Source organism: Dioscorea cayenensis, chromosome 20 (genome assembly GCF_009730915.1).
Source record: "Dioscorea cayenensis subsp. rotundata cultivar TDr96_F1 chromosome 20, TDr96_F1_v2_PseudoChromosome.rev07_lg8_w22 25.fasta, whole genome shotgun sequence".
Classification (NCBI taxonomy): Eukaryota; Viridiplantae; Streptophyta; class Magnoliopsida; order Dioscoreales; family Dioscoreaceae; genus Dioscorea; species Dioscorea cayenensis.
Genome location: NC_052490.1, coordinates 30180672 through 30201137, shown reverse-complemented (window position 1 = coordinate 30201137; position 20466 = coordinate 30180672). Strand labels below are relative to the sequence as shown.

General features: G+C 34.9%; 4 protein-coding genes across 7 annotated transcripts; 3 read left to right on the top strand and 1 right to left on the bottom strand.

Moving 5' to 3' along the window:
• Positions 1–5307: 5307 nt before the first annotated feature.
• On the top strand, positions 5308–8332 carry LOC120251567 (protein HEADING DATE 3B-like). Of its 3 annotated transcripts, none has more exons than XM_039260127.1 (5): positions 5308–5512; positions 5597–5885; positions 6177–6802; positions 7065–7116; positions 7201–8332. In XM_039260127.1, the coding sequence occupies exons 2-5, from the start codon at positions 5700–5702 to the stop codon at positions 8167–8169; spliced, it is 1833 nt and encodes a 610-aa protein (XP_039116061.1). In that variant the 5' UTR covers positions 5308–5512; positions 5597–5699; the 3' UTR covers positions 8170–8332. The 3 variants fall into 3 exon arrangements, with proteins under 3 accessions (XP_039116061.1, XP_039116060.1, XP_039116062.1); XM_039260126.1 differs by having other exon boundaries at positions 5308–5521; positions 5595–5885; XM_039260128.1 differs by lacking the exon at positions 5308–5512 and having other exon boundaries at positions 5707–5885; positions 6185–6802.
• A 119-nt stretch (positions 8333–8451) lies between these two features.
• LOC120251568 (protein transport protein Sec61 subunit beta-like) lies at positions 8452–10750 on the bottom strand. The gene is made up of 2 exons (XM_039260129.1): positions 10619–10750; positions 8452–8857 (listed from the first exon to the last, which is right to left on the bottom strand). The coding sequence occupies exon 2, from the start codon at positions 8841–8843 to the stop codon at positions 8610–8612; it is 234 nt and encodes a 77-aa protein (XP_039116063.1). The 5' UTR covers positions 8844–8857; positions 10619–10750; the 3' UTR covers positions 8452–8609.
• A 189-nt stretch (positions 10751–10939) lies between these two features.
• LOC120251930 (UPF0587 protein F46B6.12) lies at positions 10940–14559 on the top strand. 2 transcript variants are annotated; one of them, XM_039260581.1, is made up of 5 exons: positions 10940–11100; positions 11224–11331; positions 12533–12700; positions 13920–14030; positions 14206–14559. In XM_039260581.1, exons 1-5 carry the CDS (start codon positions 10999–11001, stop codon positions 14245–14247), a joined length of 531 nt encoding a protein of 176 aa, XP_039116515.1. In that variant the 5' UTR covers positions 10940–10998; the 3' UTR covers positions 14248–14559. The 2 variants fall into 2 exon arrangements, with proteins under 2 accessions (XP_039116515.1, XP_039116516.1); XM_039260582.1 differs by lacking the exon at positions 14206–14559 and having other exon boundaries at positions 13920–14039.
• A 653-nt stretch (positions 14560–15212) lies between these two features.
• On the top strand, positions 15213–15898 carry LOC120251749 (40S ribosomal protein S30). The gene is made up of 3 exons (XM_039260392.1): positions 15213–15331; positions 15455–15592; positions 15681–15898. Exons 1-3 carry the CDS (start codon positions 15328–15330, stop codon positions 15725–15727), a joined length of 189 nt encoding a protein of 62 aa, XP_039116326.1. The 5' UTR covers positions 15213–15327; the 3' UTR covers positions 15728–15898.
• Positions 15899–20466: the final 4568 nt, after the last annotated feature.

Below are 20466 nucleotides of genomic sequence, written 5' to 3'. Positions count from 1 at the left end.
AAGTTTATATACTTCTCCGATCAAAATGCAACTAAAAAAAATATTAAAATACTAAACTTTCATTTATTATGTTTCTCTTCTAAAAAATCAATTTATATTTTCATAAAAGTTGTAATTTTTTTTTCAAATTGAAAATTTATAAATAAATATGATTATTATGAGGCTATATCTCACAAAAAAAAAACCCTCATATGAAGAAACCCAAACCCAATTATTACAAGCCCAAGGCCCACATTGAAATTTGGCCCAGGGACTCTCATTTTTGAGCCAATAATATTGTTACTAAATTATTAATTAATCATAATAACAATTTATATCAGTAAATTATATTCTTATATATTTCTTTGAGTATGAGGTCATGGTTATCCAACTAACTTTTTTTATAGATTAATTTTTTTAAAATGTATTAATTTTAAGACACAGTTATTATTAATTTATAATTATAATAAAAATTAATTTGTAAGTAAATAATATTAATTAAAATTAATTAAATCATAAACTGTTAAGCATAGAATTTTTTCCTATTTTTCAAAATCCTTTCAAATATTATTTTAATATTTTAAAAAGAATTGGACATTTGTTTTTATGGTTAACAAATATACATATATTTATATATATAAATATATTTGTTTAATTCGTTCGGTTAATGGTATTATGTATATATATATATATATATATATAATGGAACTCTTCCTAACAATCTATGTTAATTGGAATATTAATTAATCCAATCAGAGAAATATATATTAAAAATATATTTATCTTAAAAGAACCGTTTCTACTGGAGTTTGTTTTTTTTTAAAAAAGAAATGTCTATATCTTAAGATTTTATATTATCAAATGATTCAAATACACTAGTTTTTAGTATGAGGCCATAATAATTCAACAATTTTTTTATGATTTAATTATTTTTAATATATAGTAATGGATAATTTTAAAAATAAAAATTGATTTTCTAAATATCTAGTTTTGATTAACATAAGAATACAAGTTTTTCTGTTATTCAAAATATATTTATCTATTTGCTACTATTAAGAAAAAAAATGGAGATTTTATTTAATTTTGTTTGGAAAATTATTTTATAAAACTAATTTTCTTTTCCCAGCCTAACACAAGAAAGTAGTTTTTTTTCCTTTTCTTTTCTTTCTCAATTAAATAATAATCAAACTTTTGACAAACACCACCTTAAAATTTTTAAAATATTGAAATCTCTTTCTATTTTCTTTAAATTTATTTGCTTTTCAATCGCTAAATGGCTTTTTATATAGTAACTTTCGATTTTTTTATTCATAATCAAAATTTTCTCTTATATCTATATATATATATATATATACATATCAATTAAATATTAGCAAAGAAAAAACAATATATTTTAAAAAAAATGCATTTATTATATGCGTGAATAAATACAATTTTTACAATCTTATTAATCTTAAAAGAACCTTATCTACCATGTGATATGCTTCTTAAAAATATCTAGTGGTTAAGATTTTATATGATATTGATACCATGAAACATTCTTTGTAAAAATATCTATTAATTAATATTTTTTAATATCAAAGACCTGTAACATTTTTGCAAATATCATATATACATTCAATTTTTATTTTTTATTTTTTATTTTTTTAGAAAAAAACGTTCAAAATTTTCAAGTAAATATTGCTATAGAACAACTAAATCTTCAACAAACAATCCATGCAAACATCATTATGTGTAAGTAGACTTCTGACTATTGTACTTATTTAGTAAGAATGGGGACTTTTTCATTAGGAACACATGAAATTTTTTGCTTCAGGATTACGAAAAGAGTTAGTTTGACTAGAATAATATGGTCTAATAAAATTAACTTTTTGAATTGAAGGTTACTAATGCAAATGTGTGTATTGTGTGGATCTGGTTAGATGGATGTATATTGAAAGGGTGGATAGACTACTTCAATTAAGATAAAAAATAAACAACAACCTTCCACGAAACTGGCGTGGAAGAAATACAAAACTATGTAATTATAACATCAAACCATAAGAAGTGGAATCACAAGGGTCGAACAAAGACAAACGGAGAACAAACAAGAAAAAAAAACAAAAGACAACAACAATCGTAGGCCGCCTCAATTCTCTTGAAACCTCACTACTAACTAGCCCGTGTTATCTCCTCCTGTCTCCTCTACTTATTGATCTAAAAAATCATGACTCCGACGGATAGTAGTGATAGAATCCTCCAATTTGACTCTAGATCCCATCACGACTGTAGAGAACCATAGCAAGAGCATATGATCAACTTGGCTCTAGATGGATAGTTTTTCACCACTTGTTTTTTAGTTGCTCTTTCTATAATTTTGTTTGATTAAAAGTGTTAAAGGCTATCAATGTATCTAGAAAGCCCCAAATTAGTTGGAGAAGAAAGGTGAGTTAGTTTTAAAGGAAGACTACAGGGAAGTCTCTCTTGGTTAGGATTATAAGAACAACTCTTGCGGTTAATGTAATTGTTCTCATGGTAGAACTTTGCTAGATAGATGGTTTTAAGTCAGCTTACTCTAGAGAAATGAACAAGGTTGTCAGACCCGACCCGGGCAATGACCCGGCTAAACCCAGGGGTCAGGGGTCAATGGGTTCGAACGGGTCGAACCGGGGTTGAATCGGGGTCAATAATTAAATATAAAAAATATTATAATAATTAATAATGAGCAAATATAATATTAAACCCATAATTATATTATAAAAACCTACACAAATTTTATATTTAAATTGATAAATGATCTTATATACAGTAGAGTTTTCTAATTATGTCATTTATTTTTATATTTTTAAATATTTATAAATTTAATATATTAATATATAATTATCGAACTTCTCTCGGTGTTATTTATTTTTTTATTGGTTGATTTTGTTAAAATAAATAAGAAATTTAATTCATTAATTCTTATATCTCAATTGAGTTTTTATTTTGTTTTAAATTTTTTTATATTTTTTATTTAATTAGAATACTTTAATTTTATATTTTTATAATAAATTACACTCATTTCTTGTTTTATTTTCTTAATAAATTAAATTTTTAGAAAGTATTTACATAACACATTAATATATTTTATTTTTAAATGTTAATTTTTGTTGGTATGTTTATGATATATATATATTGTAATCCGATTTATTGATTATAAATTATAAATTAATATTAATAAATATACACGATTTTGTGGTTTCTAATGAAAAAATAATAATAAATTATTAAATATTGTAAAAAAAAATTAAACATTGTGACTCGATTGACCCGGCCGGGTCAACCGATTCCCGGTTGAATCGCCCGGGTCACCGGGTTAACACCGGATTTTTTAATATCCGGGTCAATGGGGTATACCCGGGCCGGCCACATGGCCAGTTCCCGGTTTTTCCGGTTGAACCGGCCGGGCCGGTCCGGGTCTGACAACCTTGGAAATGAAATGGCCAAGAAGAGTTATATTTCTCACTTGGATCAGTGCAAAAAGGATGATTAAGTTTCTTTTTTTTGTTTGTTGCATGTCTAGGTATGACAAGCAACATTTTTTTGTGTGTGTGTGTGTCTGTTATTTATTGGTTATTGCTCATATTAATATTTTCTATGATTTTGGTTGAGGATGTTGGGTGTTAATTGAGTGTTTAGTGGTCTTTTGAGTGTTTGTTAATTAAGTATTTAGTTTTTTGATTGGTGTTTTGTGTGATTTAGTGTTTGTTTGTATTTGAGTCACTTATTCGATAGTGTGATATCAATGTTTCATATGTTCTTTTGCTATTTTAGGATTAAATTTTGTATGGAGAAAAAAGGGGGAAAAAACAACATCTATCACGTGATATGTTTTTAAGAAATATCTAATTGTTAAGATTTTATATGGTATCCTTACCATGGGGCATTCTTCTTCAAAATATCTATTAATTAAGATTTTATACCATCAAATACCATGTACCATTCTTTTTATACTCCCTCAGTTCCTTTTTATCGTAAACCAATGTTCCTTTTTATTTGTCAATTTCTAATATCACGAAGCATTTATTATTATGAGAGAGAAATGTGAAGGTATAATTAGAGGTAATTTTGGAAAGAGAACAAACTTTTTATAAAAGTTTGTGAAATAACTAAATTTATTGGTATGTGAGATTCGGTTATTCACCATAGATAAAAAGGAACGGAGAGAGTATTTTATATTATTTGGAATATCTTACTTTTCATTAATTTTTTATTCTAATACTTCTAAAAAAAATACCTTATTTATTCTGTGTATTTTTATATATTATAAAATTTTAACATTTCTCAAATCATAAAATAGCTTTAATAAATTAAATCTTAAATGGATGTAATTTTTTTCATTATTTTTTAAAAAATATATAGTAAAAAAAAGAAAAACAACTGCCCCAATCTAAAAATACTACATATATGAGTTATATGGCACATGACATCCTCCAAATTCCAATCATAGAATTAGCGTCTAAATATTAAACACAAATTTTTTTTAAAAAAATAAGATTTTTATTTATAAACACAAGAGAAACTTAGAGAAATAATATATTTATGTATTTATTTAGCAAAAACTTTTATTTAAACTTGGTACATTGAAAATAAAATTCAATTTCAATATTTTTATTATAAATATTCAGAAGTTGATGGAATGTATTATGTCAAAATAGAATATCATATCTAAAAAAAATTAAATTTTTTTTTGTCAGAGACTCCATTCAGAAATCACCTGATTGCCGTTATTTTCTCCAATCAACAAATTATTTTTTAAAAATTAAATACAAAACGAAGATAAAATTTTTTATAAATATATTTTCACACACACTCCAATGGAACCTGAGAAAAAAATGTTTATTGAATTATTTATTTAATAAAAACTTCTATTTAAACTACAAAGAAAAAAAAAACATACATGTCAGAGTGAATTTAAAATAAAGATTAATTTTTATTATAAACTTTCAAAAGATGGTGTAATCCATTACGTAGGAAAAAGGTGGACATACATACCTTCACGTGGCCCTTCCAATCATAAAATTAGCCACTGATAAATTACTTTGAAAATTAAAAAAAAAATCATTTCCTAGAATAATATATATATATATATTATTTTTTAAAAATAAAAAATAAAAGGGTTTTTTTAGCAATTCACATGAAAAATCACAAAATTAGTTTATAACAAATTAAATAAACAAAAAATCATTTTTTTTTCAATTTTAAATATACACACACTATAAAGAAAAATGAAAAATAAAAGTTTTTTTTTGGGGAAAAAAGAAAAATAAAAATGAAAATGGTGGAGTTTCCAAAGGCTATATACAGAGAGATGATGGCATTCCAAAAACAGCGCTCATTTCCCAACTTTCACCGAATCAAGCTACCAAACATCATCACTCGTCTCCCTCTCCTTCTCCTCCCCATCCCATTCGGATCAAAAGCCGCATTTTTCATGCGTTTCCTTTGCTCAATTCTCGGAAAGTTCAGATTTTGCGGCCTCACTGATTTTATCACCTGCTTTCTGGCGGTTTAGGTCTCAAAAGTTCTGATTTTTAATTATCTTTTTCAAGCAATCCCTTTGTTCTGTTTTTGATATTTGTGATTCTGTTTTGTAGAGGCGGTTTGCAGTGATTCCAGTTGTAAAGTTTGGATTTTTATGTGTTTTTGGATCAAGGAATTATTTGGGATAATTTGGTGAATTGAAAAGAGAAATTGAAGAGATGGAAGTGGAGAAGAAGGAGGAGAAGGGAGGTCCTAAAGCTCATCAGATCAGGAACAAGATGACTCTCTATGAGCAGCTAAGTGTCTCCTCTCAGAAGCTCAATCCAAGGCCTGGTTCTTCTCTCTCTTTTCCACCTCATTGTGGCAATGCCTGCACCATGGGACCTTCTCCATCTTCCAACCAGGTTTTCTTTCTTTCTTTCTTTCATAAATCCTTTCTATATATATATATATATATATGTATGTATGTATTTTTTTTGTTCTTATTTATTCATTTGATTGTTCTGTGGTGAGTTTGATTATTAGTTCTTGTTTGTTCATTTGATTGTTCTATGGTGATTTGGTTGGAGTTTTTGATTGTTATATGTTCTTATTTGTTCATTTGAAGTTAAAAACTCAAATAAGTTTTCAATTTGTTTAACTGTTTGCAATTTATCAATTGCTGAATTCAATGTTCATTTTTTTTTTCTGTGTAGTATTGCAGACATGAGAGGAGTGTTCTTTATCCGTTTCAAATGTCTGTTCCGAAGATTGAAAGTGGCAAGTATTCAACAAGGGAAAGAAAAACTACTCTTGTTTGTTCTGAGCATGAGTCCATGGAAGAAAGCAAGGTTCTTGATACAAAGTCGGTAAGTATCAAAACAAGTCAGAATGAACAAAGGCGAAAAAAAGCTTTATCAATCAAGGAACAGAAGAAGTCTGCACCCATTCTGCATGCCGGCGAAAATCTTGCAGAACCAGACCTGCCTAAAAGCATAGATCTTAATGAGGATTTGCATATGGAAAGTGAAGAACAGGATAAAAAACCTCATGATATTGATGCTTCTGTCCAAAACAAATGCTTGAATGACAATGGCTGTAGGAATGCTTCCAGTGCTAAAAATGAATCCTGTTCGAAAACATTACTCGACAACAGTTGCCGAAGAGAAAACACAGGCAATGATCATAATCAAGAAAAGGACAATAAGGCGAGTGGAGAAAGAAATGAAGCTTGTGATGTCCCCATGGTGGATTCATCGTCAAGGCGGGAGGTACATCCTGATGATATCGTTGAATCTATTGGCCCAAAACAGTTTTGGAAAGCAAGAAGTGCTATTCTCAAGTGAGTATTGTGAATTGTTCATTTGATCTTATTCTTAATCACCCTTGTTCTATGTCTGTCATGCTGAATCTTGATGTGCATAGGATACAATCTACGACACGATCTTTGGTCTGATGTTTTGACACTTGAAATCCATTGAATGTTCTCTGTAAACATCAAGGGTGTATGGTTATGTTAATACTCTTTATGCTATATGTATATACATATGCTTATGCCATCGGTCGCTAAGCTTGTTAATAGTGACTTTTGTGATGAAATGCAGTCAGCAGAGGGTTTTTGCGATACAAGTGTTTGAGCTGCACAGATTAATAAAGGTTAGTTTCAATCTGGTCGCTGGAAAAAGACGCAGAATGCTAATACAAGATTACCAGATATCATATTTTTGCTTCTCTTTACAGGTCCAAAAGTTGATTGCTGCATCGCCGAATATGCTTCTTGAAGGCAATCGATGTTTAAGCAAGCCTTCAAAGAAGGTGCCCTTGAAGTCTCTTGAAGGCAATCAATGTTTAACCAAATCTTCACAGCAGGCGCCATCAGAAATTACTAAGCAACAAGAGTCCTTGTCGAAAACTCAAGCGGTAACTACCAGACAGGAAGATGATCTGCAGAAGCCAAACCAAAACATAGAAGCTCCGCCGAGCTATTCTTCTCGTCAGGATGGTCTCCACAGAGAAGGTCTCCACAGAGAAGTTAGCGTACAGCATCCAGAATCTAGCCCTTCTGTGGCTTGTGCTCAGAGACTGAGTTCATGGTGCTTCCCGCCGCCTGGTAATCAGTGGTTGGTTCCTGTAATTTCGCCTTTGGAAGGGCTTGTTTACAAGCCATGTGCCGGTCCTTATCTTCCGAACAACGGTTTTATGCCCCCTGTTTATCAAGGTTGTGCCCCACTGAATACAGCTTACGGCATTATAGCAACTTATCAGCGACCAAACATAAGTGTTCCTCCGAGTGTTCTCCCATTCAGTGCTAATTACTACCCGGCTTCTTATCCTATGCCAGTCATGAATCAAGCCGCCGTTGCCTCAGCTACTGAACAAGTTAGCCCGATGGATGGTTCACGACCCACCGGGCAGACTGAACAGAGCTCATGTAAAAAGTCAAACCCAAAAGTTGTGGCATTTTCAGGCCGCCTTCGCAAGTTTCAGGCATCAAAGGATGGAAGGGCAGCAAGCAGTCCTTGTGAGAAGGGTCAACCAGTGGTTCTAGCTGCAGAGGGCTCTGTTCAACCGTCTCAAGGCAGCAAGAACCAAACCCAAACCCGAACCCGAGTGATCAAAGCTGTTCCTCAGAATGCTAAGTCTGAACCAGAGTTAGCAACAAAGATTTTCCAGTCTATACAAGAAGAGAGACAACCACATGATACATAGGTCATGCATAAAATCCATCTTACTGACCTTTGAAATGTTTTACCTAGCTCAAAGTTTTTTTATTGTGGAAACCATGCCCTTTCTGGTTGTTTTCTCCTTGTATATATATATATATATATATATGGTCTTGCATCAAGATCTTCTGGAATCCATGAACTCCACTTTATTGTGATTAAACTATTATTAGGTGTCTGATATATAATCTAAAATAAAACTACAATTTCCAGACAAGATGGATCACAAAAATCCATAAACGAAGATTAAATAAGAGAACAAAGAAGATCTTATAATGCTGATATGATTGCACATAACTTAGTATTCCACATAACAGAAAATTTGTAAAAGCATTCACCAGTCACATCTGACTGAGGAATAGCTCATGGTTTATGGAAGAAATTTTCATGAAACAAAATGGTTATAGTTATGATGATGGCTGAACTCTAATTCCTCCAGACCTTACCAACAACATGCAGAACGGCCACCACAGCAATAAACCCGACACTCATGATAAGGACAGTGTTAGGGGATATCCTGAGACCTGCAGAATCATCAGTGTAGAACTGGAGCATTGTATTTGCCCCTCCAGCACCAGTTCCACTGCTAGCACGCCGCCTGCGCAAGCTTGCAGCTGCAGCTGCACTGCCCCGGGCTGGTGCTTCACCATTTGCAACCATGTTTTCCTACCGTTCTGCAGAACATGTAAGAAACACAAAAATGGTGAGCAGGGACAATAGTGGTAGTGGGGAGGGAACAATGATTATCATGAAACTTTAATTGCACATGTAAAACGAAATGAATCAGATAAAGACATTGGAAAAATTTGTTCCCAGGAGTGGGAATGATATGAAATATATAATAGAGTATTGAGCTTACTTTTTTTTTAAAAAAAAGGGTATTGAGCTTTCTGATCTGATGACAATGTTCTTAGTTTATGAAAAGTAGCACATAAGCTTCACATGAATTTTGCAACCAGAATGGCTAAAAAGTTAAGTCTACATTGGCTTAAACTATATCATCAATAGCATCAAACCATTTAATCTTACTACAATCCCACAATTCCATTCATTATCTATTTCTAATAAGAAAAGAACAATACATGTGGCGCAATCCTGCATCCTTGGAGTAGAGGTGCAGTCATATCTTCAATATTAAAAATTGGAAACAAATCTGTGATTGTAATTTCATAGCAGTGAAGGTGCAGTTTAACTGAATGAAAATCAAACAGATACACGGTCTTTAGAAAAGCCAATTCTAGAGGCACATGTCATACAGATTCTCTGAAGAGTATACTACATAGCTTACTTCAGGTAGGCCTAATAGATGCATGCTTATCAAGTAGTTTTTCCAGAATCAGTTCCTTTTGAAATGGCAGCTATGCTTTACTTGAAGCAACAAATAAAAATTTCAAGCAGCTCCGTCCATATAGAATGTGAGGAAAGTCTTATGATCATTCTCAACTAAGATGAAGGAATATATAGGATGAGTCTAGGACGATACCAAGCAATACAACTAAAGAAAATACACTAAAACACCATGATAAAGAGGATAAACCAGTCTCGTTCCTAACAATTCAATATTTAACATTCACGGTTGATGTGCCATCTACATACAATTTATTCACATTACCATACAATGTATTTCTTCATTCTGACCAAGAGATCATCAAACAAAGCTTAAGATCTTCATGGCATATCAACAACATCAGTTCTACATACAAAAAGAACATCTACAAAGCAACATCACACCTCAAACACAAATAAAATATAGAAAAATCTCAGCATCAAAACTGCAATCACAAAAACTGCACAAGTTTGAGCATGGATCTACAAATATGTACAAAAGCACCTGATGAAACAGATGTTAAACACAAGGACAACCAAGTCGAGATCAGAAGAATCCACCAGTGGAAAAACCAAGGTGGAAGACAATTGGTATCATCAGAAAAATGATGTCGAAGAAACTAAACAACATGGGTAGACACAATAGGATCTCATAAAAAAAAAACATAACTATTAACACAAAACCTGAAAAATTATACTCTGATCACCATCAGAGGATAATCTTTAATTTGCCTAAAAATTATTCTTTTTCATTCAACCAAAATCAATAAACCAATCTTTCTTATGGCTGTTCTTTTCCTTGAAATTCCCCAATCCAACAATCTCTCAGCCAATCATCCATAATCAAAACGAATACCAAATCACAACAATTCTCAACTTGATTCACACCCATTATAATCATCAATATATATATATAATCTCAATTTTAAGGAATGTAGAAAGAATAATCAAATCTATATCACAAGTCATATCAATTCGACAAGCAATATACACAACAACAATAACAACATATAAAAAGACACAATATTCATCATAAATCAAATTCTATGAACCCTAAATTTTCAACAAAGAAATCAAAAACAAACAAAAGAGGGCGCTCAATTCCATACCTGCAAATCCGTCGAAACCCTAATTCCAGGGAAATGAGAAATTCTCCAATATTTATAAAAAATATAAAAATAAAAGATACTCACACCACCCATTCTCACCCACACGCTAATCTTAACACGTGGCATACATTCATTGCTTACAATTCCCAATCTAACCATTAAAATATCGACACGTATAGAGCATGATGGCAAATAAAACAAAGAGGTGTGCGTATATATTTATAAAAAATACACTATTGGATCTACTTTTTTCGGATCGGATCCAAAACGGGCATCGGGTTATCGGGTTGCCTTACTACGCAGGCTATATATCACGCCATTTGCCCTCTCGCTTCGCTGCGTTTCGCTTTCCTCTCTCGATCGAGCTTCAAACCCCGACGATGGTGTTCTACTTGCTGAGCTTCACGGCGGAGCTGGAGAACCTCACCAACCTCCAGCCTCGTGATGGCTGTGATGATCCCAACTACGTCTACGGATTCAAGGTCTTTTGATCTACCCAGTTTTCGTAGATCATCTGAGGGTTTTCCATTTGGTTTTCGATTGGATCTTAGGGTTTTATGCGATTTTTGTGGTTTTTGATGAGATTTTTTATGGTGATTATCCAGCTGAAATGCGAGAACTGTGGTGAGGTGACGCAGAAGGAGACGTATGTTACCCTATCTGAGACCGTGTCCATTCCTAATAGCAAAGGAACCGCAAATCTTGTTCAGAAGGTCGCTCTCTATTGTAGCTGATTGTTTACGCATTGTGTTCTTTTTTAATCGATTTGGTTTACATTTGTTTCATATATCGATGTTAGAATCTAAAACATTCTCGTTCATAGCCCTTGAAGATGGATTTGAGGTATTGTGAAAAAATTAGCCTAACCTAATTTTCATGTAGCTTGTGTTTATTTGTTGTTGATGAAGAATACTCTCGTGCAGTCTCATGGAGTCGGGTGAAATTTTGGAGTATTTATCATTGTTTTAAGTGGAGTTTTTCTTTGATTGATTTTGCTTTCAAGTTGAGAAATGTGTGGAAATGCCGGAGATTGTTTAATTATTATTCTCTATGAATGATATGGTTTTAAGTTAGCTTATGATGATTGATGCTAAGGTTTTGGCCTTTCACTCTGTAATCCCTTGTATAGGGTACATTTTTTTTTTTTCCTATTTTCTGTTATACATATTAGGCAGACATCTTTAAAGCAATCAACAATTGAATTTTCTGCCTCCATTGAGAACATGCAATGGCCTCTTTATGCTTTAGCATTCTTGTGTTCATAACCATCTCATTCTTACTGCTTGGTTCTAAGAATGCAATGTAGCTTCAGTGACCTAAGTGTTGGGGAAAAAGTAGTCAAAATTAAGGTAGTACTAAAACAAGTTTATAAAAGGTTTTTTTCTCCAGGGTTTTTATGGAAAAAGTTCCACATAGCCTTCGTCTTCCTAGAAAGAGGCCTCCCCGCACAAGCTCCAATGTTTGTCCAATTGAATGCACTTGTGAAGGTTTATAATTCATAAATTTCTAAAGCACAAAATTGATGCATGTATCATCTAAATCAGTCTTGTAGGTTTTAGAAAGCTCCTTATCCATGATATGTTAATGTAAAAGTCGCATTGGGTCTTTGCATTTTCTCATCTAAGTTCTTTTTTTTTTCTCCCAAAATAAATGTGATTAATTTATGGTTCATTGAAACAAATTTTTTATGCGTACTTTGTGACTTGCTTCACTAAATAAGCACTCCGTTTTTCGTCTGTTATTGTTTAATCTATCTTGGTTATTGTTTTGCAACATGCTTCACTTTTTAGTTTTGTTAAATTTGACCTAGAGTTAGTTGTCCAGATAGTGTTATTGATTAAGTATACTCCATACATTGCCTTTATTTTATGTTTTGTTATGTCAGCTAATACACTCTCACTTTATACTTTCCAGTGCAAGTTGTGTGGTAGGGATGGCACAATTCAAATGGTTCCGAAGTATGGAGAACCATTGACCCTTGATGCCAGCCAAAAGGAAGCATTAGCCAAGTTGATGGTTTTTGAGTGCCGGGGCTTTGAACCAATAGATTTCATATTTGGAGATGGATGGGTTGCTGAATCTGTAAGTGCTTCTTTATTGATCAAAGGCCACTTTTTGCCAAGAGGTTAACTAGAGTAATAGGTGTAGTTGGTGTAGTGCCCATTGAGCTTCTGACATGTTCCAAAAATATATTAAAATATAACAACTTTACCATAATGCCTTTATTTTTTCCGTTAAAATTACTCATCTCATTACAAGTGTCAAAAATCCAACGGTGAACTATATAAATTTCATCTATTGCACTTCACCTAAGTTTTCTCGTCTTGCAAATGCTTAACTTCACAATTTCTCTGATGATTGTTGGCTTTCCATTGTACTTGTGTTGTGGAACAAGGAAAGTTAATATACTATTACCTATATGCCTGAAAATGAGTGCTTGTGACTTATGTACTATGACAAATCATTGTGTGAGCTGCAGGGTCTTTATTCAAAGTCTGCTTCATATTACAAACCTGCAGGAGAATCTTATGACTTTTTAACTAGCAAAATATTTATTGATTTTTAGCTCTGGTCATTAGGACCATTCAACCAGCGTCTTGTCATTTCATCCTCATGGGCCTCTGGTTTATGAGTGTATCTTGCATATATCCTCACTATTTAGTTTGAAGTTTCGTACACAAAAGTATAATTTCCTGTTTGTTGTCCATCTTACTTAATAGCACTACTACCATATTTGCATGCTACCTGTCTTTATGCATTGACCATGTTTAATGTAAAATAGGTCACCCTTATGTTAAAAGCCAGAGTTAAAATTGTTGATGTGAAAATTAATGTAAACTTGTATCATCCTATATTCCTATGAGAATCTTTTGTTTCTTATTTATGGTAAATGGAACTTGTTGGACTCCATGATCTGCATGTGGAATTTTTGTTTTCCTTGCCATATGCAGTTATATGTAAATCATTTTCAAAACATTGATTAGATAATAGTATCTAATGGCTGTGGCATCCGTTGATTTTTGACTTTTTTCATTCTCAATTTTTTGCCTTGGTCAATGATATGATGAAAACAGCCCTATCTAATCAGAAGCTTAAGGGACTCACAATGCTGATCCCCTATCCAATCCAACAATTGTTTTGAATTTTATATAGAAGCTTACCTTTTTCTATGTGAATGCATGTTCCACATACATTTGAAACTAGAATCATTGGAAGCAGGTAGCTTATTGCCTACCTCCTAAGTAACCTTTCATTTTGTTAACAAAATGATGAACTAATGAAGATATTATGAAAACTCCAGACAAGTGGCACTAAATTCGATGTTGATTTATCCGGAGGGGAGTTTGCTGAGTATGATGAGCAAGGAGAATGCCCTGTTGGAATATCCAATCTCCAAGCTAAGTTTAAAGTGGTAAGATGAAAGTTCATGTTTTTCCGTTTTTTTATTGTAAAAGATATGAACTTATATAAACTTATATTATTCTGAGTTAGCCAACATTGTTGATTTACTCAAAAGTTTCTTTCCAACTCATTTATTTCTCTGAATCCTATCGCAAAACTTTGATTCCCTCCAATGAAATTTTCAGGCAAAGAAGCAGGAAAGGTATGGCAGGACAACCTATGTCTGAACCATTTTCTTCAAAACATGGAGATATATACATACTGTGAAGAAACTATTATTTCCCACCTCATTTGCTTCGGCTTTCTGTCATCCTGCTTGTGTGCTGATATAATGAATGTTCAGGGATTCTCCGTGTGCCTGACTTGTTGGATCGTTTGTTTAAATGATCGTACTCTAGGCTTGTTGATGCAAAACAATGTTGATGCGAAACAAAGCTAAAAAAACACTTCTCACTGGTATACTGCTCATTGTTCATAAATGTTACTGAGGACATTTGTAATTGAAATCTTGTCCTAAATGTTGCTGCCTTTGCCATAAATTCTAGCCTTGTAGCTTATTACTAATATATATATTTATTATAAAAAAATTATTAATATATATATACCCCATCTTTGCGGTTGTTGTAAGTCTGAAGATTTCATTAAACCAAAAGAATTATTTATATAAAAATTCATTGTATTCATGTAATTATAAAGTTCTTTCGAGGTATAACTAAATTATAAATCACTTTTTCTGGCTTTCTTAAAAAAACATTTCTCGCTTGTGTGTTTTGTTGTTATTTTTTTTATCTTGTACTTAAAGAATAAGTACAAGATAAATTATGAATCCAAGTTTAATCTTTTTCTGGTTATTGTTAGTTCTTAAATAATAAGTTTATGTATTTAGTTGGGTGTTAACTTAAAAATTAATTTTTGGGAATATATTTAATCTTTAATTTTAAATTTTGTTAAATTAAATATAAATTTGTTCTTTGAAATACTCTGTTGCAAATTATACTTTATTTAATAATAGCATGTATATTATAGATTTTGTCAGTCATTTAGTCAGTGATTTATTCTATTTTTTTAATTAATAACTTAATTAAAAAATTTCTTAAATTTGTATTTTGTGAGCATGTATGACTTGGGCTGCGAGCGAGCCCAAACTAAGCCCAGTTTGGGCCGGCCCATAAATTTACCGCCTTAGACGATGAGCTTTATAAGCAACTAGGGTTCTCTCGTCGCCGCCCCAATCTCTCGAAGAGCCGACAAGGGTTTCCATCGTCTCTTGCTCCTTCTCGATCTGCAAACCCTAGGAAGCGGAAAACATGGGTGATTTTCCTTCACGATCTAGGGTTTTTGCCTGGATTCACTCTCCTTCTCTCATCGCCATCTTGATCCTTTGTGTTTTTGTTTCTAGTGTTTTCATTGTCTATCTTTTGATACGTTTGTCAGGGAAGGTGCACGGATCTCTTGCTCGCGCTGGGAAGGTGCGCGGCCAGACGCCTAAGGTGGCCAAACAAGATAAGAAGAAGAAGCCAAGGGGCCGTGCTCACAAGCGTATGCAGTACAACCGCCGTTTCGTGACCGCCGGTGAGTATACAAACCTTCATTCACTTGGCGCTTTGAGCTTTGGTTTGGCAGTGTTTTTATCTGATTTTTGTTTTTGTTTTTTTTTCAGTTGTTGGATTTGGGAAGAAGAGAGGACCCAACTCTTCAGAGAAGTAATCTGGTGGTTAGTCTCTCAATGAACTTAATTAATTGTTATTAGATTTGATAATTTGTGCTTTTTAGGGCATGGATCCCATTATGCTCTAGACTATGATGAAAATCAAGTAATTGTACCTTTTCTTCTTTTTTTTTAATGCATGGTTACTTTCAAATTTTGGTTTTTTTTAATGTTTTTCTACTATTCAATCCATTACTCTGTCTTTGATGTGATTCAATGTGGATTTTGGCAAATTCTTATTTTTCATTTTATTTCTAATGTATGACGTGATCCTATAAACTTCAAAAAAAAAAAATTATGCAAGTAAGCTGTTTGAATTATTGTGCAATGTGACATCTCCAGCAGAGATCAGTATTACTATTAGTTTGTAAGCAAAACTAAGGTGAGATGTTTATAGTAGCTTGCAGGGCTAAGGTTTACCTCCGTCAATTGATTCATGTGCCATTGTGTAGGGCGTCAAAATTGCTTTTAAATTCATTTGAAGTTAGATAGCAAGTGAAATGATGGAAGTATGGAGATGAGAGATGACAGTTAATGGTTTGATTAATTTGATTTTTGGATAGTGATGCATTTTCTCTTCTTTTGAATTGTGGTTTACCCATCAGGGAACTGTTAGTTGTTTCGTTTGGGTGGTAAACTTGCGTAAAGTACCTCTTACCGAAGTTCCAATTTTGGATATTGGTTGGTTTTGGATTGAACAAATCTCCTTTCTTTTGCTTGAAGGGTTTGTGTGGCTGTTGAGGAAAACAGAAAAAAAAATGTTTGTTTACATAACTTCGATGTCAGACCGGTTAAAAACAAATTATAGGTTCACACAATTAGAAATAGTACCGGATCTAGCAATTCTGGTTTTGTGCATTAGTTTTTCTTGTTTTTGAGATTAGTCTATCTCCCATTTAACATTGTGTATCATATGTTGGGGTTTCAAATAGTGTGTGTGAGACCATGAAGTCAATTCATCTGTGTGTTCATTGCTAAACTTGTGTACCCGCATGTAGAGATGGAGCCCATCTTAAATTACTATTAAACTCTTTGAATGAGATACGTTGTTTGCACTGCTATTTGCACGGGTACACGATGACTTGCTCATGATGACCAGTGGCTTATACTTTTTGAGGATGATGTTAGGCATATGATGAAGGTGTAATATATCTATCAAATATACTGCATTTTTCAATAACTATAATGTTTATCATAATTTATAATATGTAAAATTTTGGTGGCCAAACTTGGTTGGATCCTATAATTATTCATGGGAGAGGATAGATTAAAGATGGGATGAAGTATAAAGTAGAATAACTCAATAAAGATTTTGATTTTAAGCTAAAAAACACATTCTTAATTTTGTGTTTTATGAAAATGCACGCGATGGTTTTGTGTATGGTCACTTCTTGTTGTTCTAGGGGTATCACTGCATTTCATGGAAACTTTGGCTTAGGTTTTTCCTTTTAAGTTGTATAATTTTATCAGCTTATTTAATATTTTTGGGAAGGCATATGAATAATAAAAAATTTAGAGTCTTAGACACGTTCATCTCTTGCCCCTTATTTGGAGCTAATTCTTCTTATTTTAGAGAGATGGTATCAGAACCAATTCTTCTTGTCTGACAGTTTGTATCAGAACGAGATGAGAAAGGATGCTTCATTCTTCTATTTGATCACTCTTCAGCTCCAAATATTATGAGATCTGTTTAGAAGGCCACTTAATTATACATATAATCCCATAAATGCTTGAATTATTCTAATTCCTGGCAGTGCTGCTTTATTTTCATGTTGGAAATAAACAAAATTATTTGCTTTTCTTTAGCTTAAGTGTTTTTGCAACAGGAGCCGTTAACTTGATTTTTGCCAACAATTAACTTATATTACTCTAGGACCAATTTACATGCTGTTTTTTATTTTTATTTTTATTATTTTGGGACGACAACAAGATAGCATTCCCTAGCCCTCCTGCTCTCGGGCTGTCAAGACTCGGCTAGTTTTCCAAAACTCTCGGCGCTCCGTGCTATCACTAGCAAGCGTCGAGTGGCCGAGTGGTGGTCAATGCTCCCGGTTCAACGGCCACCAAATGTCCCCCCCTTTTCTCTCATCCTAGAGAGTGTGTGACCCATCCGATGGTTCTAAGGGAGTGTAGTCCCACCTGTCTCCACAAGTGCCGCACGATTGAGCATTGAAGGTTGCCACGCCGACAAGCCACGTGTCAACTGGTATCAGAGCCCTACCACAAAGGAAGATGGAGGCACGCTTGTGCGAGATGGAAAGACGCATAGATGATATGGAAACACGGATGGGACGATTCGAGAAGAAACTCAAGCGGATGGAGGAATTGATCATGGACCTCCTTGATGAGTTAAGAGCGAGGAACGCGCCGGTTTTTGCCCCGATTCCTGAGTCGTCGGACTCCCCATCCACCCATGCCTCGGCGGTGCCCGAGTCGAGTGGGATAGCCATGCCAAGAGCGAGGCGCTATATGAGAGCCAACCGCTATCGCATGGAGCTCCAGCGGGAGCGAGAGCGGTCACGTTCGCAAAGTTTGGCGACGTCCCAAGGGAATGGGCAATCCAGTGGGGTGCGAGGGACATGGGTTCCAAGACACCTCGACAACGGAGTCTATGTCCCTGATTGATTCGTGGTCGTGGGGGAGCTGGAGTCTTGGCTCATCGACAACAAATTCAAATTCGGTAGCGATCGTGGGTTCTCGACCCGCACAAACGGATATCCCTTAAGTCCTGATCTACATCGGATAGAGGCAGGTGGGACTACACTCCCTTAGACCCATCGGATAGGTCACACTCTAGGGTGAGAGAAAAAGGGGGGGACATTTGGTGGCCGTTGCTATGGGAGCATCGACCATCACTCGACGCTTTCTAGTGATACCACGAAGCGCCGAGAGTTTTGGGAAACCAGCCGAGTCATGACAACCCGAGAGCAGGGGGGCTAGGGAATGCTAGGCGCATCCCAAAGGCAAGCAAACGAACAACCGTGGCGACCTTCAATGCTCCCCGTGCGGCACTTGTGCGCTCCGACAAGTCAGCCTCCTCACGTTGGTATAAAACCTACACCTGCCCAAGGAACATACAAAGAGAGTGGACACAAAAATAAGAGAGAAAAGATAAACTCTCTATTGATGTTTGGAAGCTAATACAACCGAAGCTAAGATACAAGTCTTCCCTTCTCCTCCTCACTTCTCTGAGTGAGAGCTCCCTTCTTCTCTTCTTCTTCTAAGAATGAGAATGAGAGAATAAAGATTGAAGGAATGAAATGGAGAAGGGAGGGGGAGCCTTGGAATCTCATCCAAGGACAACGAGACGATCGTCGTTCGAGACGTTCCCGTTCCAAGAGCTAAATGCCGAACCGTATTTCTCTCCAAAGGCAAGCAAACGAACAACGTTCGTATTTGCCGGGTCCTGACATCAATCCATGCTCCCTATTAGTTATAGTGTGTCTCACTCCTGTCAACAGCGCCTGATAATCATTGTTCATCCGCATGGGATGTCTTGGTACCATAACCGGCCTACCGAGAGACCGTCTCCGCCCCTACGCGTCCGCCCGTACGAGAATATGAAGGTTTGATGTTTTGGCTTCAGTCGAGCGGGTCGCTACTCCGTTCTCGGACAAGATGTTCCGATCGAGTCCTTAGTAAAATCAGGCTTTCCAGAATGAAGTCTAAGAATCGCCTAAGGGAAAAAGGTAACCACCTTCTTTTCCCTTCGTGGGCTTTTCGGCCGTGTAACATTCGTGCCAGGGGCGTGATGCCGAAAAAGCCCTATAGCAAACCTCCCCCACCGGGAGAGTCCGACGTCCTCGTCGGAGGGAAACTAAGTGGCCTTGGTATCTTCCCACCCGCCAGCTTAGTCAACATCTTTACTTGTCGTCCTCCTGTCGCTTGTCAAGTCGAAAGAGGTTAGTGGCCTCTCCCGATCCACCATCTGTAGGATTTGAAAAACCCTACCACTACTCGCATGTTGCGGCCTCTTGCTTGCACCTTGATGTTTCCAGCTCTCTGTCTAACATCAAGTCGAGTGTCTTCATCCTAGGATCCATCTCCAATTGCCCCAGGCACGATTGGTAGGAGATCACTTCGAACCAATGGCACCTCCCTTGCCAAAGTTCCTCCTTTGGATTGAACTTCGTCAGGCGTAGTCCTAGGTACATGAAGATTCCATCCTCCGGTTAGGGCCTCTTCTCTTGGCCAACTGCTAGCATCCACTGTTGCCGAGCCCTTTCTTGACCTTTTCATGTGGGATAGACTCTCCTTCCCGGACGCTCTTTCCCCCTTCGAAGTGCGCCATTGTTGTGTTGTCGCGTGTAGCACCTTCATGATAATGTGCAAAGAAACTCCTATCAAAGGACTAGCCTATTACAAGTAGAAGTAAACTCCGTCCTTTCATTCCAAAGAAACAAATTGCTTTCACATCCAAAATGAAGCTACCGGCTATTTCCATACAGGGCAAACATCCAAAATTGACCTATTTTTATATAAAAAAGGAAAAAAAAATGTTGTGATTCTATGAATTGAAATAGAACATCAATCTTATTCTCTTACATTTTAACTGTTATTCATCTGTTACACTTGTATGTCATCCGATTATCTGTTTCCAATTGACATGAATTATTTTAGCGGCATCTTCTCTTAAGCTCAGGAACCCTAGTTTTCAAAACAAACAGATTTGTATAGAGGGCTTCAACAATGAGATCAGTTAGTTCAATGGGCAAAGCTTAAAGTATAGAATGTAAAA